Source organism: Alosa alosa, chromosome 2 (genome assembly GCF_017589495.1).
Source record: "Alosa alosa isolate M-15738 ecotype Scorff River chromosome 2, AALO_Geno_1.1, whole genome shotgun sequence".
Taxonomy (NCBI): Eukaryota; Metazoa; Chordata; class Actinopteri; order Clupeiformes; family Clupeidae; genus Alosa; species Alosa alosa.
Window position 1 is genome coordinate 34,095,342 of NC_063190.1, and position 23,236 is coordinate 34,118,577.

The 23,236-nt window shown below is 43.3% G+C and overlaps 1 protein-coding gene and 1 pseudogene across 1 annotated transcript; one reads left to right on the forward strand and one right to left on the reverse strand.

Moving 5' to 3' along the window:
• Positions 1-4,935: 4,935 nt before the first annotated feature.
• On the reverse strand, positions 4,936-18,972 carry LOC125291049 (annotated as a pseudogene).
• Positions 18,075-22,422, forward strand: LOC125291050 (alpha-amylase-like). Its single transcript, XM_048237574.1, is given in 9 exon segments — positions 18,075-18,242; positions 18,550-18,696; positions 19,535-19,765; positions 20,584-20,717; positions 20,868-20,990; positions 21,161-21,260; positions 21,457-21,578; positions 21,781-21,906; positions 22,127-22,422. Coding segments are annotated over 9 exon segments (1,341 nt in total). The 3' UTR covers positions 22,317-22,422.
• The last annotated feature ends 814 nt before the right edge of the window (positions 22,423-23,236 follow it).

Consider the following 23,236-nt stretch of genomic DNA (forward strand, 5'->3'; position numbering starts at 1 on the left):
GAACTCACAAGCAGCTCACTGCAAGCAGACCTTGTCCTCTCTCCTGGAGCTGAGCAGAATGGGGGTCTCTATGCTTCAGGGGGCTTTAAACTATCACACGGCAGGAAATGGTTGACAGTTGCTTCAGGTCTGGCCTCAAAATGAATAAAGCAGCCCCCTCCCCCAACACACACACACAAACACATGTACACACACACAGGGGTTAAAGTAGGGGGGAACGGGGAGGAACGCAGTTCCGCCACCTCAGATAAATTAATAATAAATATATTTTTTCATGCCAACGATAAAGCGTGATGATATTGTTAAAACTAGATGTACCAGAGAGCGGTCCAAAATATGACCGCCGCCCAGTCCAGCACATTTTTTCCACAAAAATAAATCACGCTGAAAGGCCTATATGATTCTAACTGTCTCACTAAATTGCATTATCCACACTCAATTCTCACTGGTATCTGCTAGACCAGTGTTTCTCAAACTTTTTCAGACCAAGGACCACTTAACCAATAAAAAACCCCTCACGGACCACCTAGCTAAAAAAAGAGTAGTACCTACTTCAAAAGTATATCACACAATAGGCCTACTCACTGAACCACTTTGCTTTTTGTCTTTGCACCTTGCTTATTGTGTCAGAGGATTAATATGATTTAAACTGGCATAACTTACATAGGCAATATTGCAGAACTGTTTGGATTTACATACAAGTTGGTTCAATATTGCATCTATACTATATTTTACCACGTCTGCTCGCGGACCACTTGGGATAGCTTGCGGACCACCAGTGGTCCCCGGACCACACTTTGAGAAACACTGTGCTAGACAACAAGTACCAAAACATGATTAGTTCATAGATTTCACATGTAAAATTCATTTTATACAATGCCACCCCCATCTTGCCTGTTCATAATTCTGAGAAATTCTTGAATTGTGTGCATGTGTGCGTGTACATGTTTATGTTTATGTGTGTGGGTGTGGATGTGTGTGTGTGTGTGTGTGTGTGTGTGTGTGCCTGCGTATGTGCCTGTGTTTGTGCATGTTCATGCATGCGTACATATGTCTACTGTGTGAGTATGTGTCATACGTATGATTACTGTAAATGTATGTGTGTGCGTGTGTATCTGTTTATGCACATGTGTGCATATGGAATGGGTTAACATGACCCCTGGAGGCAAACATACAAAAAAAATTGGTCATCCTAGGCCCTACGGTTCTCAAGATATTCACAGAAAACTCTGTTGGTGTACGGTCACTAAATGTACACATAAATTATTTTATTGTAAGGCCCCCCATGAACGAAAGTTCACGCAAACTTGGCATGCATTCGGAGGGTGTCATAATGATCCTACACTTTCGATTTTGTGCAGTTTTGACCATGTCAGCCAAAGATAATATGATGAAAACACCTCATTTTTTTCTTTTTTCATTTTTAACTAGGTGGCGCTATACATGAAATAAGTGGTAATGGGATGGGTTATGGAAAGGGTTGACATGGCCCCTTGAGATCAACATACAAAAAAAAATGGTCCTCTTAAACCCTGTGGTTCTCGAGATATTCACAGAAAATTGTGTCTGCCCTACCCTCATTTGGGGGGGGTCCAGTCCAGCGGGGGGGCTACAGATCAAAACAAAAAACGTTGGTTCCATGCTATCCATGTGGGGTTACATGCCCACCAAGTTTCGTGTACCCCGGTCTTTCAGTGCCCCTGAAATCCTTGACGGAAATTTGGACATGTGAAAAAGAAAAAAAAAAAGAAAAAAAATCTCACAAAACCTATATAACCGCCGCGGCGGTCATAATAAATGGTGAGTGACCAAGAAGCTAGCATTTCTTGTCCAAAAGGTATTGCTACACCATGATATGCCGTTTAGAAACGTAAGAAAAGGGATTTGCCATGCCTCCTACTTCAATCAGTCAGGTTATTATGACCTCCGCGCAGCGTTCCATGCTACCCACATGGATAGCATGGAACCGTCGTTTTTCGTTTTGATTTGTTGCCCCCCTGCTGGACTGGACACCCCGAAAGGAGGGTAGGGCAGACACAGTTTTCTGTGAATATCTCGAGAACCGTAGGGTTTAGGAGGACCATTTTTGTTTTGTTTGTTGATCTCAAAGGGCCATGTCAACCCATTCCATAACCACTCTAAACACAAAAAAGTAAAAATGAGGTGTTGTAATCGCAGGTATCTGTGACCTAACATAGTCAAAACTGCACGAAATTGGAAGTGTAGGATCATTGTGACACCCTCTGTATGCACGCCAAGTTTCGTGGAATTCCGTTCATGGGGGGCCACACAATAAATTAATTTATGTTACTATACACCAACTGGCCTGTAGGTGGCCGGAGACAGTTTTCTGTGAATATCTCGAGAACCGTAGGGGCCTAGGAGGTCCACCTTTTTATGTATGTTGGTCTTAAGGGGCATATCAACCCATCCCATTACCACTTATTTCATGTATAGCGCCACCTAGTTAAAAATTAAAAAAGCAAAAAAATTAGGTGTTTTCATCACAATATCTCTGGCTGACAAGGTCAAAACTGCACGAAATTAAAAGTGTAGGATCATTATGACACCCTCCGAATGCATGCCAAGTTTTGTATACTTTTGTTCATGGGGGGCCTTACAATAAAATAATGTATGTGTACATTTAGTGACGTACACCAACAAGGATTCCCGGGACACTGAAAGACCGGGGTACACGAAACTTGGTGGGCATGTAACCCCACATGGATAGCATGGAACCGTCGTTTTTCGTTTTGATCTGTTGCCCCCTCCGCTGGACTGGACCCCCCGAAAGGAGGGTAGGGCAGACACAGTTCTCTGTGAATATCTTGAGAACTGTAGGGACTAGGATGACCATTTTTTTCCGTATATTTGCCTCCAGGGGTCATGTTAACCCATTTCATGTGCACACATGTGCACAAACAGATACACACACACACACACATACATTCACAGTAATCATAATTATGACACTTACTCACACAGTAGACATATGTACGCTTGCATGCACAGGCACATACACAGGCACACACACAAGCACGCACACACACACACACACACACACACACATAACATAAACATGTACATGCACACATGCACACAATTCAAGAATTTCTCAGAATTATGAACAGGCAAGATGGAGGTGGGGGTTGTATAAAATGAATTTTACATGTGAAATCTATGAACTAATCATGTTTTGGTACTTGTTGTCTAGCAGATATCAGTGAGAATTGAGTGTGGATAATGCAATTTAGTGAGACAGTTAGAATCATATAATCCTTTCAGCGTGATTTATTTTGGTGGAAAAAATGTGCTGGACTGGGCGGCGGTCATATTTTGTACCGCTCTGCAGTACATCTAGTTTAATCGCTGTCTACCTGTCGAATTTGCAGCATCGGTGGTTCTCCGCTTGCAATCCACCACCTCCCTTTACGCCTCCCGTCTTCCATAGTTAAAGAATAAGGGGGTGTATGGCGGAATCCTGCCTGACTCCTGCCTGTGCAGTCGACTCCGGCACGATTTCACAAAGCCCTTCAGGACCATGGCCAGAGACCTTGCCAAACATGTTCTTCTATTATGCTTTTATGTATTATGCTTTTATGCAAATTCAGGAATGTGAATTAGTGAAACTCAATGTTGTCCAACGGTGAGTCATTTTTGCCCGTTGCACCGACACTGGATTTTAGGGTTCCCCCACCTGCCAAATCCCACTTTAACCACTGCACACACACACACACACACACACACACACACACACACACACACACACACACACACACACACAATCACACAAACACATGTACACACACACACTGTCTTTTCACTGTCACACAGCTTACAGCAGAATGTGTCGCAGCGAGGTATGATTTCTCTGTAGACCATCATAAGAAGATAGATAGATAGATAGATACTTTATTGATCCCCAGGGGAAATTCAATGTCACATAATAAATACAAATAAGCCACATTTGCTGGCTTCTGAAGCACACTTTTACATTTAGCTCGATTATTTACTAAATAGAGCTGCTTTTGCACTAAAGAAGGCAAGAAGGCTTTTAGCTTGATAGAGCTGCTATTGCACATCAGAAGGCAATAAGGCATTTAGCTTGATTATTTACTAAATAGAGCTGCTATTGCACATCAGAAGGCAAGGAGGCATTTAGCTTGATTATTTACTAAATAGAGCTGCTATTGCACATCAGAAGGCAAAGAGGCATTTAGCTTGATTATTTACTAAATAGAGCTGCTATTGCACATCAGAAGGCAAGGAGGCATTTAGCTTGATTATTTACTAAATAGAGCTGCTATTGCACAACAGAAGGCAAGGAGGCATTTAGCTTGATTATTTACTGAATAGAGCTGCTACTGCACATCAGAAGGCAAGAAGGCATTTAGCTAGATCATTTATTAAATAGAGCTGCTATCGTACATCAAGGCATGGAGGCATTTAGCTCGATTATTTACTAAATAGAGCTGCTATCGCACATCAGAAGGCAAGAAGGTCATGGCAAGATCACTAAGGTTACCCTGGTGTGGAGTGGTGATGGAGAGACAAGTGGGTAATGCTCTTACTCAGTGTGTGTGTGTGTGTTTGCGCGTGTGTCTGTGTGTGTAATGCTCTTACTGTGTGTGTGTGTGTGAGTGTGTGTGTATGTAATGTTCTTACTGCATGTGTTGTGGAGAGCTAGGTGTTGCAAATACTGAGACACTTTCACTTCCGCAGCTTCAATACATTTTATTATTAATCCTTCATGAACAACAACACAACTGGCACAGTTAAAAAGTCATGTCTTATTCCGTGTCTCAGGAATGACGGTGTCAGTAAAAATATGAACTAGCTTAACTTGCTGCTATGCGTTATATTATGTAGCCTACATATGAACTAGCTTGACTTGCTGCTATACGTTATATTATATAGCCTACATATGCTATATTATGTAGCCTACATATGAACTAGCTTGCTGCTATACGTAAAAATATGTACATGAAATTCTTCACTTTTTACAGTTTTGTCATTTACAGTTTTGACTTTTACAGTTGTGACTTTTACAGCTTTGACTCGACACAGACTATTGTTGTATGAATGCAAGTTAAGTTGTTAAGTTGTGAGCAAATGTATATGGTCCTTTACTGCTAGCATCTCTACTGAATATCAGTAGAGATATCAGTCTTCAGAGCCACGTGAGACATTTACAGCTTTGACTCGGCGTGAATGGCGACGAAGGGGTCCTCGTCCATGTTGCTGATTCTGAAGTGGGCGCGGCCATCTCCCCCAACATTCACCTGTTTCCCGGTGCACCTGCCGCCATCCTTCTGACCAGAAATGACGTCACAGTAGGTGCCTCCAGGGAGACCAGTGTTCAGAGTCATGTCCAGGTTCCTGTGGAGCAACCAAAATGATCATTATGGGATGGCTGACTAAGAATCAGTAATGTCGTATATGCCCTAGTGTAAGTAATTTTGAAATGTTCCAAGAAATGGCCTTGGTGTTATATTGTATTATAGATATTGTATTGAATAAATGAAAATCTGTGATATCAGGCCAACTCACGAGTCATCATTGTTGATAACAATGAATCCGCCGTTTCCCGTCCGAAAGCGATCTGGTTGCTTCCGTTGTCCCACCAGTTGGTGAAGTGCTGACCATTCACCACGTTACGGAAAGCCACCATGTTTCTGAGAAGACCAAGAGTTCATGTTAAATAGTAGCTAAACAATTCCATGTATGCCTCATAAAAGTAATTATTGTACATACAATCATGAATTGAAAACAGGAATGTGTCGGGTGCAAGGCTTGCCATTGCCAGCTGTATCTTCGCACAGGTGTGTGTGTGTGGGTCTCACCTGATCTGGCGCCACCTGTGCTCACACACCCAGCCGTCCCCACAGGTGGAGTCAGGGTTGATGGGGACGGGCTTAGTGGATCCATCGCCATGACTGGGAGGCCCCATCCAGTCATTCTGGTCCTGAGAGAGCACACACACACACACACACACACACACACACACACACACACACACACACACACACACAGCACTGTTGAACCAGCCCAGCAGTAGTCAGGGCTACACTATAGCAGCTCAGCTCAAGAGACCACCAGAGAAGAAATCATCAGTCAGTATTCAGGGTTTGAGTAGCTGAACTACACAGGAGTAGATGAGGGCAGCAAAGTACCTTTCCATTCACGAAGTTACGGTCCCAGTGGTAGCTTGACATCACTCTAGTGAACCCATAGGGATGGGCCAGCATGAAGCCTACGGCCATCTTGTAAAGCCTGAAGATGGGAGAGAGTTCATACTGGAAGGTGAATGGCATGGAGCTCTACTGAATAATCTACTTGTTTAGCACGCAGGCTACCTGCCATTTTAACAACGTTTGAGGCTGAACTCCTCAGCAGTGTCTCCCCATCACCAGTAGGGGGCAGCAGGAGGCGAGAGGAACATACCTGGAGTCCCAGAAGGTCACAATGGAGGCTCCCCCAGCACCGTGTCCCCTCTGGTTGTCATGGTTATCCACAAACACCAGAGCCTTGTCTGACGCCATCATGCCCCAGCCCTCACCCCAGTTCCTGAGGTAAAAACACAAAAAAAACATCACGGCAACATTAAAGCATTACAGAGACCTCACTCAAGCACCAATAGCTACTGTAGGCCACAGCTATCACACAAAGCTCTCTCACTGCTCAGTCTGCATTTGTTTTAGAGTCTTACTGACTTACGTCAGATAGGACAGCTTATCTCCATTCCACTTGTGCATGACTCCCCCCAGCCTGGCACCATACTTGAATTCAGTAACTCTGCCCAGCCCAAAGTATTCATGGGCTTTGATGGGCTCTCCTCCAAGGTCAATAACCTGTCGGTAAAAAATCAGTTTTTAGCTAGCAGTCCACACCCCCTGCTCCAGGGCTGTATCACCACACCCCTGAAGCGGGCTCTAGTACCCCTGTCCAACCCTTCGGCCAAATCCTATATCATCTGTTCAGTAACCATGGTAACTATGTTTTTTTTCTCTGTAAGCTATTCTGATTGCCTGCTTCTGGTTTGGTCACCAAACTTATTTTGCGTGTGTGTATGTGTGTGTGTCTGTGTGTGCGTGTGTGTGTGTGTGTGTGTGTCTGTGTGTGTGTGTGTGTCGGTGTGTGTGTGTGTGTGTTTATCTCTTGGAAGATGAAGGGTCTGGAGCCTCCGGAGAACCACCTGGTATTGAGGTTGTGCAGACGGCCGAAGACGTGGCCCAGATCTCCAGGCCACATGTGCTTGCAAGCGTCCACCCTGAAGCCAGCCACGCCCATGTCGATCAGCTTGTTTATGTAGTCGGCCACTTTCCCGCGAACAAAGTCCTTCTCCAGAGCCAGGTCCAGAAGTCCCACCAGACGGCAATCTCTCACCTACAGACAATAACAACGCTGTTATAAGTGTAAGTGCATGTTGTGTGTGATGTCTGTATGCTACTGAGACCTTGAATTTCCCCTTGGGGATCAATAAAGTATCTATCTATCTATCTATCTATCTATCTATCTATCTATCTATCTATCATTTATACTGTCTTGGAATGGAATGGATATACAGTGTCATTTCATGGTTTTACATAAAAACATTTTTATATAAAAACACTAAACTATTTGCAAAGATGTAATCAAATGTATCATTAATTCATTCAAAACACAAGTAAAGATATACTTCATAGTAAATAGATATTGTGAAAGTAAAGAGGTTCATAAGACTGTTCCTATTGTAATACATATTATAAAACCTGGCAAATAATAATCTGCACTCTACCCCCAATTGGCTTTTTGAACGCTAGTGTAAATGAAAACATGGCGTTTGAACTGGCATATGTTCCTGATTGGCATCCCCGTAGTTCTCAAACACCTGGCATCTGAACTGGCATCTGCACTCTACCTGATTGGCATCCCCGTAGTTCTCGATGTTGCCGCTTCCGGTCCTGCATTTGCCGTCGTTGAAGTCCCAGGGGCTGTAGGGCACGGAGGGGAACTCCTTCCTGTTGGCGCTGAACCAGGTGCCGCAGCTGGAGTGTTGTCCCTCCCCTCCCCCCGCGCCACACATGTGGTTGACGACGGCGTCCACGTAGATGTTCACCTGCAACAGCAGGTACACCGCAGGTTGGGGTGGTTAGGGGGGTTAATGTTATGGACATCTATACATTGTGGTTATGGTGAAGGTTCTATGGAGATGTAAACAAATGGGTTCATAGCTGTCAAGGTAAATTTCCTTAAACACTAATTGAACAACCTCCCTGATCATACATACTACATATCTCAGCTAAAGCAATGGTGTCGGTCTGTTTTTTCTGTACTGTTTGTACTGTTTTTCTGTACGGTCTGTACTGTTTTTTAACAGGATCATATAGCATTTTCAGCTACACATAAGTGCATCTACACACACTGGGTGAATGATTGGTCTTTTTGTGCGGTTTTGTCTTTACCCCAACGTTGTTGCATCTGGTGATCATGTCCCTGAGCTCGTTCTCGTTGCCTGATCTGGAGCACAGGTTGTAGTTGATGGGCTGGTAGCGCTCCCACCAAGACCTCCAGGGGCTGTTCACCATGATACTCTCATGGTGAGGGGAGATCTGGGGGAACAGAGACACACATGCTTGGCCACTTTTTAACCATCATTATGTAGCATCGCAGGATAAGCATGTACACTGCCTGAATAAAAGTGCAATAGAATTAAATGCAGGAAAGTGACTTCTCCCTACATCATTGCTCATAGTCCCAGCACAGCAAAAACAGTTACACAAGGAGGCAGAATAAGGGAAGACTCTAAATAAATATCATCATCATTTAGCTGTACAGATGTACACTGAACATCTGGAGAGATCTGGAACTCTATTCTGCTGCCATGGTAACCCTGTAAACCACTGCCCCATCCCTCACCTGAACACCTCCAAAGCCGTTTGGCCCCAGGTAGCGCTCACACTCTGCGGCGATGTCAGCCCAGCGCCACTCAAACAGGTGGACGATGGCTGTCCGGCCGTGCTTGGTGTGGGGGTTGTGCTGGGCAGCACAGAGACCCAGGAGAGCGGTCAAATCAGCAGCTTCATCGCTTCCCTTCAGACGAGAGAAATCAAGCAAAGTACTGGGGTCTCTCCTCAGGTATATATGTGTCACAGCCATCACTGCTCCACCAATCAGAGACCACCTGCAGACCATACCTCAAAAGAAGTCTTATCTTTGGGTCAGGTGTGGCCTGTCAACCCCTTTCCCATAGTTAAACTCCCCTAATCAAAACTCTTGATTTAGGGTGAGTTACACCTTGATTTAGTTTTCTTGGTTTAGGTAACGTAAATTACAAGCCAATGCAAAATGCAACAATTTATGTAGGTAGAATTTTGACAAAAACTCTTTTCCAGAGAAAGACACTTATCCTTGCCAGAAAACTCTGATTTTGCTGAAAGGCATGGGGAGCCATTTCCCCTGATTGTTTGGCTCAGACCTCATAAGTATTCATAAATACAACAAATGCATTTAGAATTTCATGCAATTTTCAATTCTATTATGCTTTGTCAACCTTTTTTTTCAAATGCTGCTAGGAGGCAGTGAGGTTGTGATCATTCTAAGTTGGCTCTGGTCTTAGCGCCCTCTCTCATCATTATGTAAGTCTTTGCATAAGCAGCACATAATGTAAGAGAGACTGTTTTTGCCCTCTCTGACCCCATTGAATTGTATCTCCAGGAATGGTATCTATCAGTGGTCTGATGCTACATATCAGGTATGCCATAAAATTTTCTTTGGGGGGGTATTATGATAGGACAGTTAGAGATTGTCAGGAAGAGAGAGATAGGGTAAAATCGTGAAATGACCCTGACCAAACTCGACCCCGGGTCCTCGTGGGTATTTAGACTCATATGTAGGGGCGCTGTGGTCAGCCATATAATGTTTTCTTTACAGACTCGAAGCTCTGCATGTATGACGGGGTTCTTGTTTACGGGATACATGAATTAATAATATAATTTTCGACATTCACTCTACCCGTCTGTCTTTGTAAACCCTACTGGTTTATTGTAATGTTTGAAGTGGTATTGTGAATAAACTCAAACTCAAAACATACTGTATGTGGAAACAGATCTGTCTTTTAGACAGTTTAATATGAAATTAAAAACATCCTTGCATGAGTTCATAAAATAAAGTGGTATTAACAATACTTACAATATGTTATCCAGGAAGGGTGAGGAGTTTGTGAGGAGCCATAACTATTCAGTATCTGAACAGTAAATAGGGGCAGGCCCTACTTGCCTGTCTGTATATTTACTCATTACAGAAACAGGCCGAGAGGACTAAACGCATAAACCAGACCTACTGGTTAGTTGTGACACCAGACCCCTGCAGCATGGGGGAGTGAGTACTGTGAGAGGAGCGAAAGCTGTTAGCTATATAGAATGTTTAATGGCGACTGAAAGATGCTCAGGCCCTGCCCTGACTGTTGCAAATTTGTTTGTATATTATACTTCCAGAAAAAATGCCCACCAAGCTTGCTCTGTTTGGAAGTTGTGTTGTTTTTGTCTGTTTTGGGTCGTTAGTTACGCATTTACTCTTAACAATAACAATTACAAAACCTTAACAATAGTAAGAGCAGTAAATGTGTCAGAGGTCATCTACCCCTCGGTATTTTGGGAAGCGTGGTATTTGTGGCATGAGATATGAGCTGACTGAAGGCTGATATTTCAGTGGCACTGGGCCAGTGCTTATCAGGCCTGTGAGAACCAGAGTGCCGCCATCACACTACATAACCTGCTGCACACACTCACTGCTCAGGGTCTGAGTTTAGAACCGCCATCACACTACATAACCTGCTGCACACACTCACTACTCAGGGTCTGAGTCTAGAACCGCCATCACACTACATAACCTGCTGCACACACTCACTACTCAGGGTCTGAGTCTAGAACCGCCATCACACTACATAACCTGCTGCACACACTCACTACTCAGGGTCTGAGTCTAGAACCGCCATCACACTACACAACCTGCTGCACACACTCACTACTCAGGGTCTGAGTCTAGAACCGACATCACACTACACAACCTGCTGCACACACTCACTACTGAGGAGAGTCTGAGTCTAGAACCGCCATCACACTACATAACCTGCTGCACACACTCATTACTCTGGAGAGTCTGAGCCTAGAACCGCCATCACACTACATAACCTGCTGCACACACTCACTACTCTGGAGAGTCTGAGTCTAGAACTGCCATCACACTACAGGGTCTGAGTCTAGAACCGCCATCACACTAAATAACCTGCTGTACACACTCACTGCTCAGGGTCTGAGTCTAGAACCGCCATCAAACTACATAACCTGCCGCACACACTCACTACTGAGGAGAGTCTGAGTCTAGAACCGCCATCACACTACATAACCTGTTGTACACACACTCACTACTCAGGGGTCTGAGTCTAGAACCATCATCACACTACAGGGTCTGAGTCTAGAACCACCATCACACTACAGGGTCTGAGTCTAGAACCACCATCACACTACATGACCTGCTGCACACACTCACTACTCAGGGTCTGAGTCTAGAACCGTCATCACACTACATAACTGTGCTAAAAATGAAGTATTAATCCTCAAAGAGGCAAAATATAATGCACAACAAGCCGACCGTACTGCAGATTACAAAGCTTTATTCACAACGTCGGAGACAGGTTACTAACACACAAACATCCTACCGAGCATCATGTCTGTCTTAGACAAAGTCTTACCACTATTTATAGAACTAAAACAGATTAAACAGGATATTCTTGATGGATTACATAAAATGAAAATAAAAGAGATGTCATGATAAAGAAAAGCTGTTATTACTCTAGATTCCCTAAGGGAGGTTGACCTCAGAGGTCATGGACAAAAGTAACTCAAGACTGTTAATTCAGATCATCCTTGAAATGTCTAAATTTCTTTACAGTGTATCCAGTAAGACACCACCAACCCGAGTAGACATTTAACAGCTAAAGTCTTGTGCCACACAACCTACTGTACACACTCACTACTCAGTAGAGTCTGAGTCTAGAACCGTTCTGTCATCACACTACTGTACACACTCACTACTCAGATGAGTCTGAGTCTAGACCCGTTCTGTCATCACACTACGTAACTCACTGTACTTACTGCTCAGATGACTCTGAGTCTAGAACCATTCTGTCATCACACTACATACTCACTGCTCAGCAGAGTCTGAGTCTAGAACTGTTCTGTCATCACACTACATAACCTACTGTACACACTCACTACCCAGTCTGAGTCTGACCTGTTCTGTTATCATCACACTACATAACTTACTGTATATACTCACTACTTAGTCTGAGTCTAGCTTTATATTTGTATGCTGATAAGGCAGTGGCGAGAGGCAGGAAGCCAATGGGAGAGGGAGAGAGAGAGAGATGGGGTGGGATCAGGAAATAACTGTAGGTCAGAATCGAACCTGGGACCCCATAGGCACTGAGACCCAAATGTGTTATGGTGCTGAGCCTGGGACCTCACGGGCACTGAGACCCAAATGTGTTATGGTGCTGCCGCTTGTGCCACAGGGTCTTTGCGCATTGGACAAGCAGTACTAAGACTAATCTGTATTTCAATAAATGAGGTCAATTCACGTTATATTATTATTGCTGTCTTCAGGCCACCAGGGGGCCCCAAATCGAATTTCTTTTTTTTTTTACATAATAACTAACGTAAACAAGTGACATCAATGAATTAATAAATGAAACAATTAATAATTCAAAACAAGAAAATTCTGATTTCATGATCAATATGCCTGCCTACTGCTACTGTGTCTGCCAGCCTTTGAGTCACGCGCGTAAAGTAAACACCTAGGGTGCATAGACCTCTCCAGAATAAGTCCCGCCTCCGTAACTTCCGTATCCATCCAACTTCCGGGCGTCGAATGTCTATGGGAAATAACATTGCGTTTCGAAATATCATACCGGTAAAACATCTGTAGGTGGCGAAGTAGAAAAAAATGGTGGGTCGATTCTGCCATCTAGTTTCCACTGGGTTTTTTGATTGTCGGTGCCGTTTAAGTAGTAAACGATTATTAATGCTAACTGCGCTCTGCTCTAAGATCTTTGGAGAGAGATGGTAGTGTTTGAGAAAATATACCATGTTGGGTGGGGAGACTTCTGTGATGAAAATAGACTTAAATTTGATTAAGATAGTGGCGAGTGATGTAGCGGTGCTACCCTAATATTTAGGCTGCAGTAGATCACCATGTTAAGCGTTCACCATACTGCAATTACAGTTTTTCTCGATTGCTTTTACCTGCTTAAGTAAACTAGAACCCACTTGGTCTTCATGACTACTTTCTTTGCACAGCAGAAGTCATCTCTTGCGAATGTGTTCACACATTTTCATTGGGTTCACACATTTCTCACACCCTTTTGCAAAACAGTTAACACAGGTGTCATTCAAAAGCCCCAAACTCTATTGGTTTTCCCATGCTAAACAAAAGGAAAACATCTTTTCACAAGTGGTATATATTCCTTGCATAAGTCTGAATCTCTGATACACCTGTGTGAAACTCCTTTGCACAATTCTTCAATCAGCAATCATTCATTATACATAAGAGATGTCTGTTCTGTGTTGCTATTTAGGCAAGTATCATCTAATGCACATTTAGACAAAGTACTGTATTGCCTATTTGGTGGAGAAAACAGTACAAAAGGTTTTTACTGTAGGTCTATCTCGATGAAAAATGACCAAGTTGTAGTTCAATGAAATTTACTGTATCTTGCTATTTAGGTATCTAGGTATTTACTGTATGTCTTACATGTCAATGACAGTTACATCTTGGGAAGAATGAATAAATTATTTTTTTATTCAGTACATTTTGTCTTTTCACAGTTTTTTTCTGATACCAGAAAAATGAGAAAGCAATGGAACAGACAGCAAAAATGCTCATTTTGAGAACTAGATTTTGCATTTTGTTGTCCAGTGTGTAATGATTGATTAAAGAGTGTTTTTTTAATTGGCAACAAGTTGTAGTGTTTGAAGGGAAGATTTGCTTTTGCTGCATGTTTTAAGTGTTTTGAGAGAGTAACAGCCTTTTGCTTTTGTTCAGACACGGGTGTTAACTGTTTTGAGAGCGTGATTTCAGAGTTGACACAGGTATCAAAACGATCGAGAAAAACTGTAAGTATAGGACTACTTTTGATTATGCCTCATTTGCCAATAGAATATGAATTGTTAGATGTGGAATTGCTTGTTGATGAGTGTAAGTAATGATAGCAAAATAAACTCATTCTGCTCGATCAAATATGCACTTATGCAATATTTTAATTTTTTTCAGAGACACTGTTGAAGTTACTTTGGAGCACATCTCTACCTCTACCTAACTCTACCTCATCAAGTGTCTGCCTCCATGGCAAATGTCGGCAAATGGTTACATAGCCGTTAATAGTTAACATGACACAGTAAACATAGTTTTTTTATTTATTTATTTATGTATTTATTTAATCATTGCAGGTTCGTCCACTGCAGAGTTGCAGATGCCTATAAGCCAGGAACGAAGTAGGAATAAGTATCTATTTTTTGGGACATTTTATTTTTGATTATTAATGTTTGTCTATTTTGGTTTTATTTTGTAGTTGAAGATTGCTGATTTAATGCACATTTGCGGATTTGTTCTGCAAATCTGTTGAAAAACAAGTCATTAAACTGATGTACTTGTTTACGACAAATACAAATGCTGTTGTATTTTGTTATTTGTCAATTCAACTTCAGTAAACCACCCTTAGTGCATCACTTTGAATATGAATGTTTCAAATAAATCTGTGAGTTTTAGTACCCTCTAAGATTAAAAGGTGACAGGGTTGGTGTATAACAACTATAATAATACCAGAAGTCTATGGCGGAGCCCCAAAACATTTTTGGCATGTGAGCAAGGATGGATTACTGAATGAGCCTACCGAGCCCAAGAGGTCAAGGGACCCTGAACCCCAAGTAGTTGTGTGAAGTCACTACCTCTATAACAAAAAGCAAAAGGCTATGAATCTGAACAAATTTAGGTACTGCCCTTCTCCAGCTGACCATCCCAAAAATGCACCAGAATACAGGAAATCACATCTACCAAATCCCCCCCCCCCACACACACACCCGTTTTAATTAATTAATAATTTAATTAATACATAACCTCACTGTATTAGTTTATAATATGACATTATAGTGTGAAGTTGTCAATTATCGCCAAGCACAGGTGACTCTGTGTTGTGGGAGGGGGCCCCCAAATCAAAGTCTGCTTAGGGCCCCCAAAAGGCTTGGGCCGGCACTGGCTGTCTTAATGGTTTTCACACTTGAATAAGCAGGGGCCTTTATGTGATGAGTGAAAAATGGTGTTCTTGTATGGCCACACGTGTGCACGAGTGCCTACTGAAACAGTGACCACAGAAAAACTGAATGCCAGAGTGTCACATCCTTCGTTTGTGGCACCACTGGAACACAAATAGCCAACCAAAGGGATTTCAATTTTGCTAAATTTTTGTTATTCTGATACAGTCGTGAGGATAACAATCCAATTCTGTTAAGTCTTGTGATTCGGTGTACATGGCTACACAGCCGAGTTGCATTGTGTACTCGCTTAGCTCTTGTGGCCCCTTGTATCATTAAGTGTCAATAAAGGACAATTTAGCCAGTGGCATGCGGTGGTCCAACCCCTGCTTAAAAAGCCCAACCTGGATGCAAATTCTTTGAATAATTACCGCCCCATCTCTAAACTCCCTTTCCTTTCCAAAGTACTGGAGAAAGTAGTGCTGGCCCAGCTGCTTCCCTTCCTGACTAAGCATAACATCCTTGAGCCCTTCCATTCAGGTTTTATAACACTCCACAGTACTGAATCGGCTCTGCTAAAAGTCACCAATGATTTGCTTCTCACTCTAGATTCAGGTCAAAATGCAATCCTGGTTCTATTGGACCTCAGCGCAGCGTTTGATACTGTGGACCACAACACCCTCCTTACCCGTCTTGAGGACTGGGTAGGCATAAAGGGGACAGCACTACTTTGGTTCATCTCCTACCTCAGACACAGAACCTTCTCAGTATCCCTTGGTTGCTTCTCTTCCTCCTCAGCTCCTGTCTCCTATGGGGTCCCGCAAGGCTCCATTTTGGGCCCTTTGCTGTTCTGTTTATACATTCTTCCCCTTGGTGACATCATCCGGCGATATGACATCTCTTTTCACTTCTATGCTGATGACACCCAGTTATACCTGCCCTTAAAAGCTGATAACTCCATTCAGCCTCTTCTGGATTGTCTCCAGGATATTAAGTGCTGGATGAATAATAACTTCCTTCAGCTAAATGATGATAAAACAGAGGTCATTATTTTTGGTCCTTCTAAAGCTAGACCCCCGATTGAAGGAAAATTAGCCCACCTCTCCTCTTTTGTCAAGCCACATGCCAAAAATCTAGGTGTCATCCTTGATTCAGAGCTCTGTTTTAAAAGGCAGATTAGCTCTGTTATCAAGAGTAGCTTCCATCAGCTGAGAATTATTTCCCATCTCAAACCCTCTTTGTCTCCCAAGGACTTAGAGACAGTAATTCATGCATTTGTTACATCCCGGTTAGATTATTGCAACTCCCTCTATCTTGGTCTCCCCCAGTCCCAACTTTCTCATCTGCAATTAGTACAAAATGCAGCTGCTAGGTTGCTTACTGGCACCAAGAAATACCAACACATCACCCCTGTTCTGGCCTCCTTACACTGGCTCCCCATTAGTTTTAGGATCCACTTCAAACTCCTTCTGATTGTTTATAAGGCACTGCATGGGTTTGCTCCCTCATATATTTCAGACCTCCTCCATCCCCTCTCAGCATCCAGGTCCCTGCCGACAAGGGTCTTCTCTCTGTGGCCCACCACGCCTCAAGCAAAAGAGGCTTATAGAGCTTTTATGTGTAGCAGCCCCATCGCCTGTGGAATTGTCTGCCCCCAGATGTTTTCCCTCCATCACCACTTTTAAATCAAGACTAAAGACCCACCTTTACTCCTTGGCCTTCCCTGCTTCCTAGCTGTCCATCTCTCTCCTCTCTTCTTCATATTAAAGTGTCTTCTGTACTGTTTCTATTTATTTCTTTAGGGCTGTCTATTTGTCTATTGTATTTCTGTATTTGTCTTGCTTTCTTTCTCTGTGCTTGCCTTTTATATTTTGCTTGTTCTGATTTGCTTTTCTTCTCTATTTTTAGCCATATCCTCTGTGCAGCACTTTGGTCAGTGGAAACTGTTTTAAATGTGCTCTATAAATTAAATTTACTTACTTACTTACAGTAGTAATATTAGAATTAATACTGTTAATTTTTAATAATAATGAACTGCTAATTAATATTATTAATTTTAGACATTTAATTTATGTGCAACCGACCGTACATTCAAATTAACTACATCTAATGGGTTCTTTTTGATTCCATATTGCCAAATATCACAGATAATGCATTCATATGAATTCCTATTTTTGCATACATTTGAAATGGGATTGTATGGTGACTGTACAGTATACCCCACACTGCCCTTTCATCTTGCAGAAGCCAAATACTACTGAGAGAGAGAGAGATTAAATCGGGCAAGAAAACACAGCTGCTTTGCTTACATAATGATGACTGGCTAAAATTATCAAAGCTCACGCTTACATAATGATGACAGGCATAAATTACCAAAACAAACTTGCCATGATCACTAAATAACTGCTTCATAAACCTTGAGAAAAAGCACATGACAAATACAAGAAGAAGTTGAAAGCTGCATTAAAGAGGTAAGACATAATAATGCCGCAATTGCTCACGTACAGACCTAATTTTTTAGACATTTTTAATTCCAGTGTTCAAAATGGTTTACCAACACAACTAAATGAGCTCACTGTAACTGTTTGTGAGAGTAGAGTTTTGATTAGGGGAGTTTAACTATGGGAAAGGGGTTGACAGGCCACACCTGACCCAAAGATAAGATTTCTTTTGAGGTATGGTCTGCAGGTGGTCTCTGATTGGTGGAGCAGTGATGGCTGTGACACAAATATACCATGAGGAGAGACCCCAGTACTTTGCTTGATTTCTCTCGTCTGAAGGGAAGCGATGAAGCTGCTGATTCTGACCGCTCTCCTGGGTCTCTGTGCTGCCCAGCACAACCCCCACACCAAGCACGGCCGGACGGCCATCGTCCACCTGTTTGAGTGGCGCTGGGCCGACATCGCCGCAGAGTGTGAGCGCTACCTGGGGCCAAACGGCTTTGGAGGTGTTCAGGTGAGGGATGGGGCAGTGGTTTACAGGGTTACCATGGCAGCAGAATAGAGTTCCAGATCTCTCCAGATGTTCAGTGTACATCTGTACAGCTAAATGATGATGATATTTATTTAGAGTCTTCCCTTATTCTGCCTCCTTGTGTAACTGTTTTTGCTGTGCTGGGACTATGAGCAATGATGTAGGGAGAAGTCACTTTCCTGCATTTAATTCTATTGCACTTTTATTCAGGCAGTGTACATGCTTATCCTGCGATGCTACATAATGATGGTTAAAAAGTGGCCAAGCATGTGTGTCTCTGTTCCCCCAGATCTCCCCTCCCCATGAGAGTATCGTGGTGAACAGCCCCTGGAGGCCTTGGTGGGAGCGCTACCAGCCCATCAGCTACAACCTGTGCTCCAGATCAGGCAACGAGAACGAGCTCAGGGACATGATCGCCAGATGCAACAACGTTGGGGTAAAGACAAAACCGCACAAAAAGACCAATCATTCACCCAGTGTGTGTAGATGCACTTATGTGTAGCTGAAAATGCTATATGATCCTGTTAAAAAACAGTACAGACCGTACAGAAAAACAGTACAAACAGTACAGAAAAAACAGACCGACACCATTGCTTTAGCTGAGATATGTAGTATGTTTCTGCATCAGGGAGGTTGTTCAATTAGTGTTTAAGGAAATTTACCTTGACAGCTATGAACCCATATGTTTACATCTCCATAGAACCTTCACCATAACCACAATGTATAGATGTCCATAACATTAACCCCCTAACCACCCCAACCTTGCAGGTGAACATCTGCGGTGTGTGGGCGCTGGGGACCTGCTGTTGCAGGTGAACATCTACATGGCCAGTTCAAAGTTCAGATGCCAGGTGTTTTCATTTACACATATGCCAGTTCAAACGCCATGTTTTCATTTACACTAGCGTTCAAAAGTTTGGGGTCACTTATTATTTATGTATTATGTATTACAATACACAGTCTTATGAACCTCTTTACTTTACTCATGTACTATGCAGTATATCTTTACTTGTGTTTACGAATTAATGATACATTTGATACATCTTTGAAATAGCTAGTGTTTTTATATAAAAATGTTACGTTACTGTGAAAAGACACTGTATATCCATTCCATTCTCAAGACAGTATAATATGATAGATAGATAGATAGATAGAGATAGATAGATAGATAGATACTTTATTGATCCCCAAGGGGAAATTCAAGGTCTCAGTAGCATACAGACATCACACACAACATGCACTTACACTTATAACAGCGTTGTTATTGTCTGTAGGTGAGAGATTGCCATCTGGTGGGACTTCTGGACCTGGCTCTGGAGAAGGACTTTGTTTGCGGGAAAGTGGCCGACTACATGAACAAGCTGATCGACATGGGCGTGGCTGGCTTCAGGATGGACGCTTGCAAGCACATGTGGCCTGGAGATCTGAGCGCAGTCTTCGGCCGCCTGCACAACCTCAACACCAGGTGGTTCTCCTGAGGCTCCAGACCCTTCATTTTCCAAGAGGTAAACACACACACACACACACACACACACACCTGCACACACACACATACAGTACACTGACACACACACACTCTGACACACACACACACACACACACACACACACAGTCACACCGACACACCCACACACTCACACCGACACACCCACAAAAACACACACTCACACACATCAGGGGACGAACTTCAGAGATACACAACCACCATAAGTTTGGTGACCAAACCAGAAGCACACCATCAGATACAAAGACAGCATATAGCAAGTGTTCTTCCACTGCACACATTAGACCACAGAAACCTCTATCCAACTAAAAGGACCACTAGACAAAGAAACACTTGGAAGTGCACAGGAGTAACAGTAGTCTAGAGTAGACGTAGTAGTAGTAGGCAAATCCCAGTGGCCAGGAGAACAGGGGGTGTGGACAGGGGTACTAGAGCCCTGTAGCTAAATGCCAGGAGAACAGGGGGTGTGGACAGGGGTACTAGAGCCCTGTAGCTAAATGCCAGGAGAACAGGGGGGTGTGGACAGGGGTACTAGAGCCCTGTAGCTAAATGCCAGGAGAACAGGGGGTGTGGACAGGGGTACTAGAGCCCTGTAGCTAAATGCCAGGAGAACAGGGGGTGTGGACAGGGGTACTAGAGCCCTGTAGCTAAATGCCAGAACAGGGGGGTGTGGTCAGGGGTACTAGAGCCCTGTAGCTAAATGCCAGAACAGGGGGGTGTGGTCAGGGGTACTAGAGCCCTGTAGCTAAATGCCAGAACAGGGGGGTGTGGACAGGGGTGCTGGAGCACTGTAGCTAAAGCCTGATTTTTTACCGGCAGGTTATTGACCTTGGAGGAGAGCCCATCAAAGCCCATGAATACTTTGGGCTGGGCAGAGTTACTGAGTTCAAGTATGGCGCCAGGCTGGGGGGAGTCATGCGCAAGTGGAATGGAGATAAGCTGTCCTACCTGAAGTAAGTCAGTAAGACTCTAAAACAAATGCAGACTGAGCAGTGAGAGAGCTTTGTGTGATAGCTGTGGCCTACAGTAGCTATTGGCGCTTGAGTGAGGTCTCTGTAATGCTGTAATGTTGCTGTGATGTTTTTGTTGTGTTTTTACCTCAGGAACTGGGGTGAGGGCTGGGGCATGATGGCATCAGACAAGGCTCTGGTGTTTGTGGATAACCATGACAACCAGAGGGGACACGGTGCTGGGGGAGCCTCCATTGTGACCTTCTGGGACTCCAGGTATGTTCCTCTCGCCTCCTGCTGCCCCCTACTGGTGATGGGAGACACTGCTGAGGAGTTCAGCCTCAAACGTTGTTAAAATGGCAGGTAGCCTGCATGCTAAACAAGTAGATTATTCAGTAGAGCTCCATACCATGTACCTTCCAGTATGAACTCTCTCCCATCTTCAGGCTTCACAAGATGGCCGTAGGCTTCATGCTGGCCCATCCCAATGGGTTCACTAGAGTGATGTCAAGCTACCGCTGGGACCGTAACTTCGTGAATGGAAAGGTACTTTGCTGCCCTCATCTACTCCTGTGTAGTTCAGCTACTCAAACCCTGAGTACTGACTGATGATTTCTTCTCTGGTGGTCTCTTGAGCTGAGCTGCTATAGTGTAGCCCTGACTACTGCTGGGCTGGTTCAACAGTGCTGTGTGTGTGTGTGTGTGTGTGTGTGTGTGTGTGTGTGTGTGTGCTCTCTCTCAGGACCAGAACGACTGGATGGGGCCTCCCAGTCATGGCGATGGATCCACTAAGCCCGTCCCCATCAACCCTGACTCCACCTGTGGGGACGGCTGGGTGTGTGAGCACAGGTGGCGCCAGATCAGGTGAGACCCACACACACACACCCTGTGCGAAGATACAGCTGGCAATGGCAAGCCTTGCACCCGACACATTCATGTTTTCAATTCATTATGTACAATTTTCATTATGTAGCCTACATTTCAATTAAATGTACAATAATTACTTTTATGAGGCATACATGGAATTGTTTAGCTACTATTTAACATGAACTCTTGGTCATTTCAGAAACATGGTGGGTTTCCGTAACGTGGTGAATGGTCAGCACTTCACCAACTGGTGGGACAACGGAAGCAACCAGATTGCTTTCGGACGTGGAAACCGCGGATTCATTGTTATCAACAATGATGACTCGTGAGTTGATCTGATATCAGTGGTGTTAATCCAATATGAAGTGCATTTATTCAATACAATATCTATAACACAATATAACACCAAAGGCATGGTGGAACAGTCCAAAATCACTGTTTTTGTTCCTGATGAAGTCGTATTTCACATAGCTATGATGTTACATACCATCCACACAGGGCATGTAAGACATTGCTGATTCTGACTATCCCATAATGATCCACAGGAACCTGGACATGACTCTGAACACTGGTCTCCCTGGAGGCACCTACTGTGACGTCATCTCTGGTCAGAAGGATGGCGGCAGGTGCACCGGGAAACAGGTGAATGTTGGGGGAGATGGCCGCGCCCACTTCAGAATCAGCAACATGGACGAGGACCCCTTCGTCGCCATTCACGCCGAGTCAAAGCTGTAAACGTCTCACGTGGCTCTGAAGACTTTCATACTTACATACATGATATAATATTAAGTAGAGATGTTAGCAGTAAAGGACCATATACATTTGCTCACAACTTAACAATAAATGCAAGCATCTGATGTGTCTTGTTTCACAGACCTTTTGAAGTACAAAATCAAATCTGTTCAATGAAATAGAAATGAAGAGAGAAAACCCTAAACCCTAATTGTTACAGAGAGGATGAAAATCCTTCCTTCTGTGTTCATATAATACTTCCTCCTGTTTTTTAGCATATGAGCTGTAGGAGGACACTCGAGGGGACACTACTGCTAACACTGCTGCTAACACTAACACTACTGCTAACACTGCTGCTAACATTACTGCTAACACTGCTGCTAACACTGCTGCTAACATTACTACTAACACTGCTGCTAACGCCACTGCTAACAATGCTGCTAACACTAGTGCTAACTAACACTGCTGCTAAAACTGCTAACACTACTAACAAACACTGTGAACAGGGAATGTTGGAAATATTTTTTGTTCTGGCTTTCTTTGTGATTTTGTTTAGATTTTCATTTTTGGAGTCAACCTGAATAATGAAGAAAGTGACAGTAAAGGGTGCTGTGTAAATGTAACCTTTTTTAAGAAAGTGAAATATTCAAGAATAAAGCTTGATTATACCGCCACCCAGCTTTCACAATTTGTGTGTTTTTACACATGAAGAGTTCAGATGCAAACCCTTCTAAATCCATCTGACCAAATTAGCTTTTCTATTTAAATTAGCCATTTTTCTTTATTTGTATAGCAGGCAGCTCCTTTATAGGTTTTCAGTCCATTACAAAACATATCAAAAATATATTGTCAGACCAGGAAGGCAACTGAGGAAAAAACTGGAAGAAACCTTGTCCTGAGAATCAGGACAGAAAATAATCTGA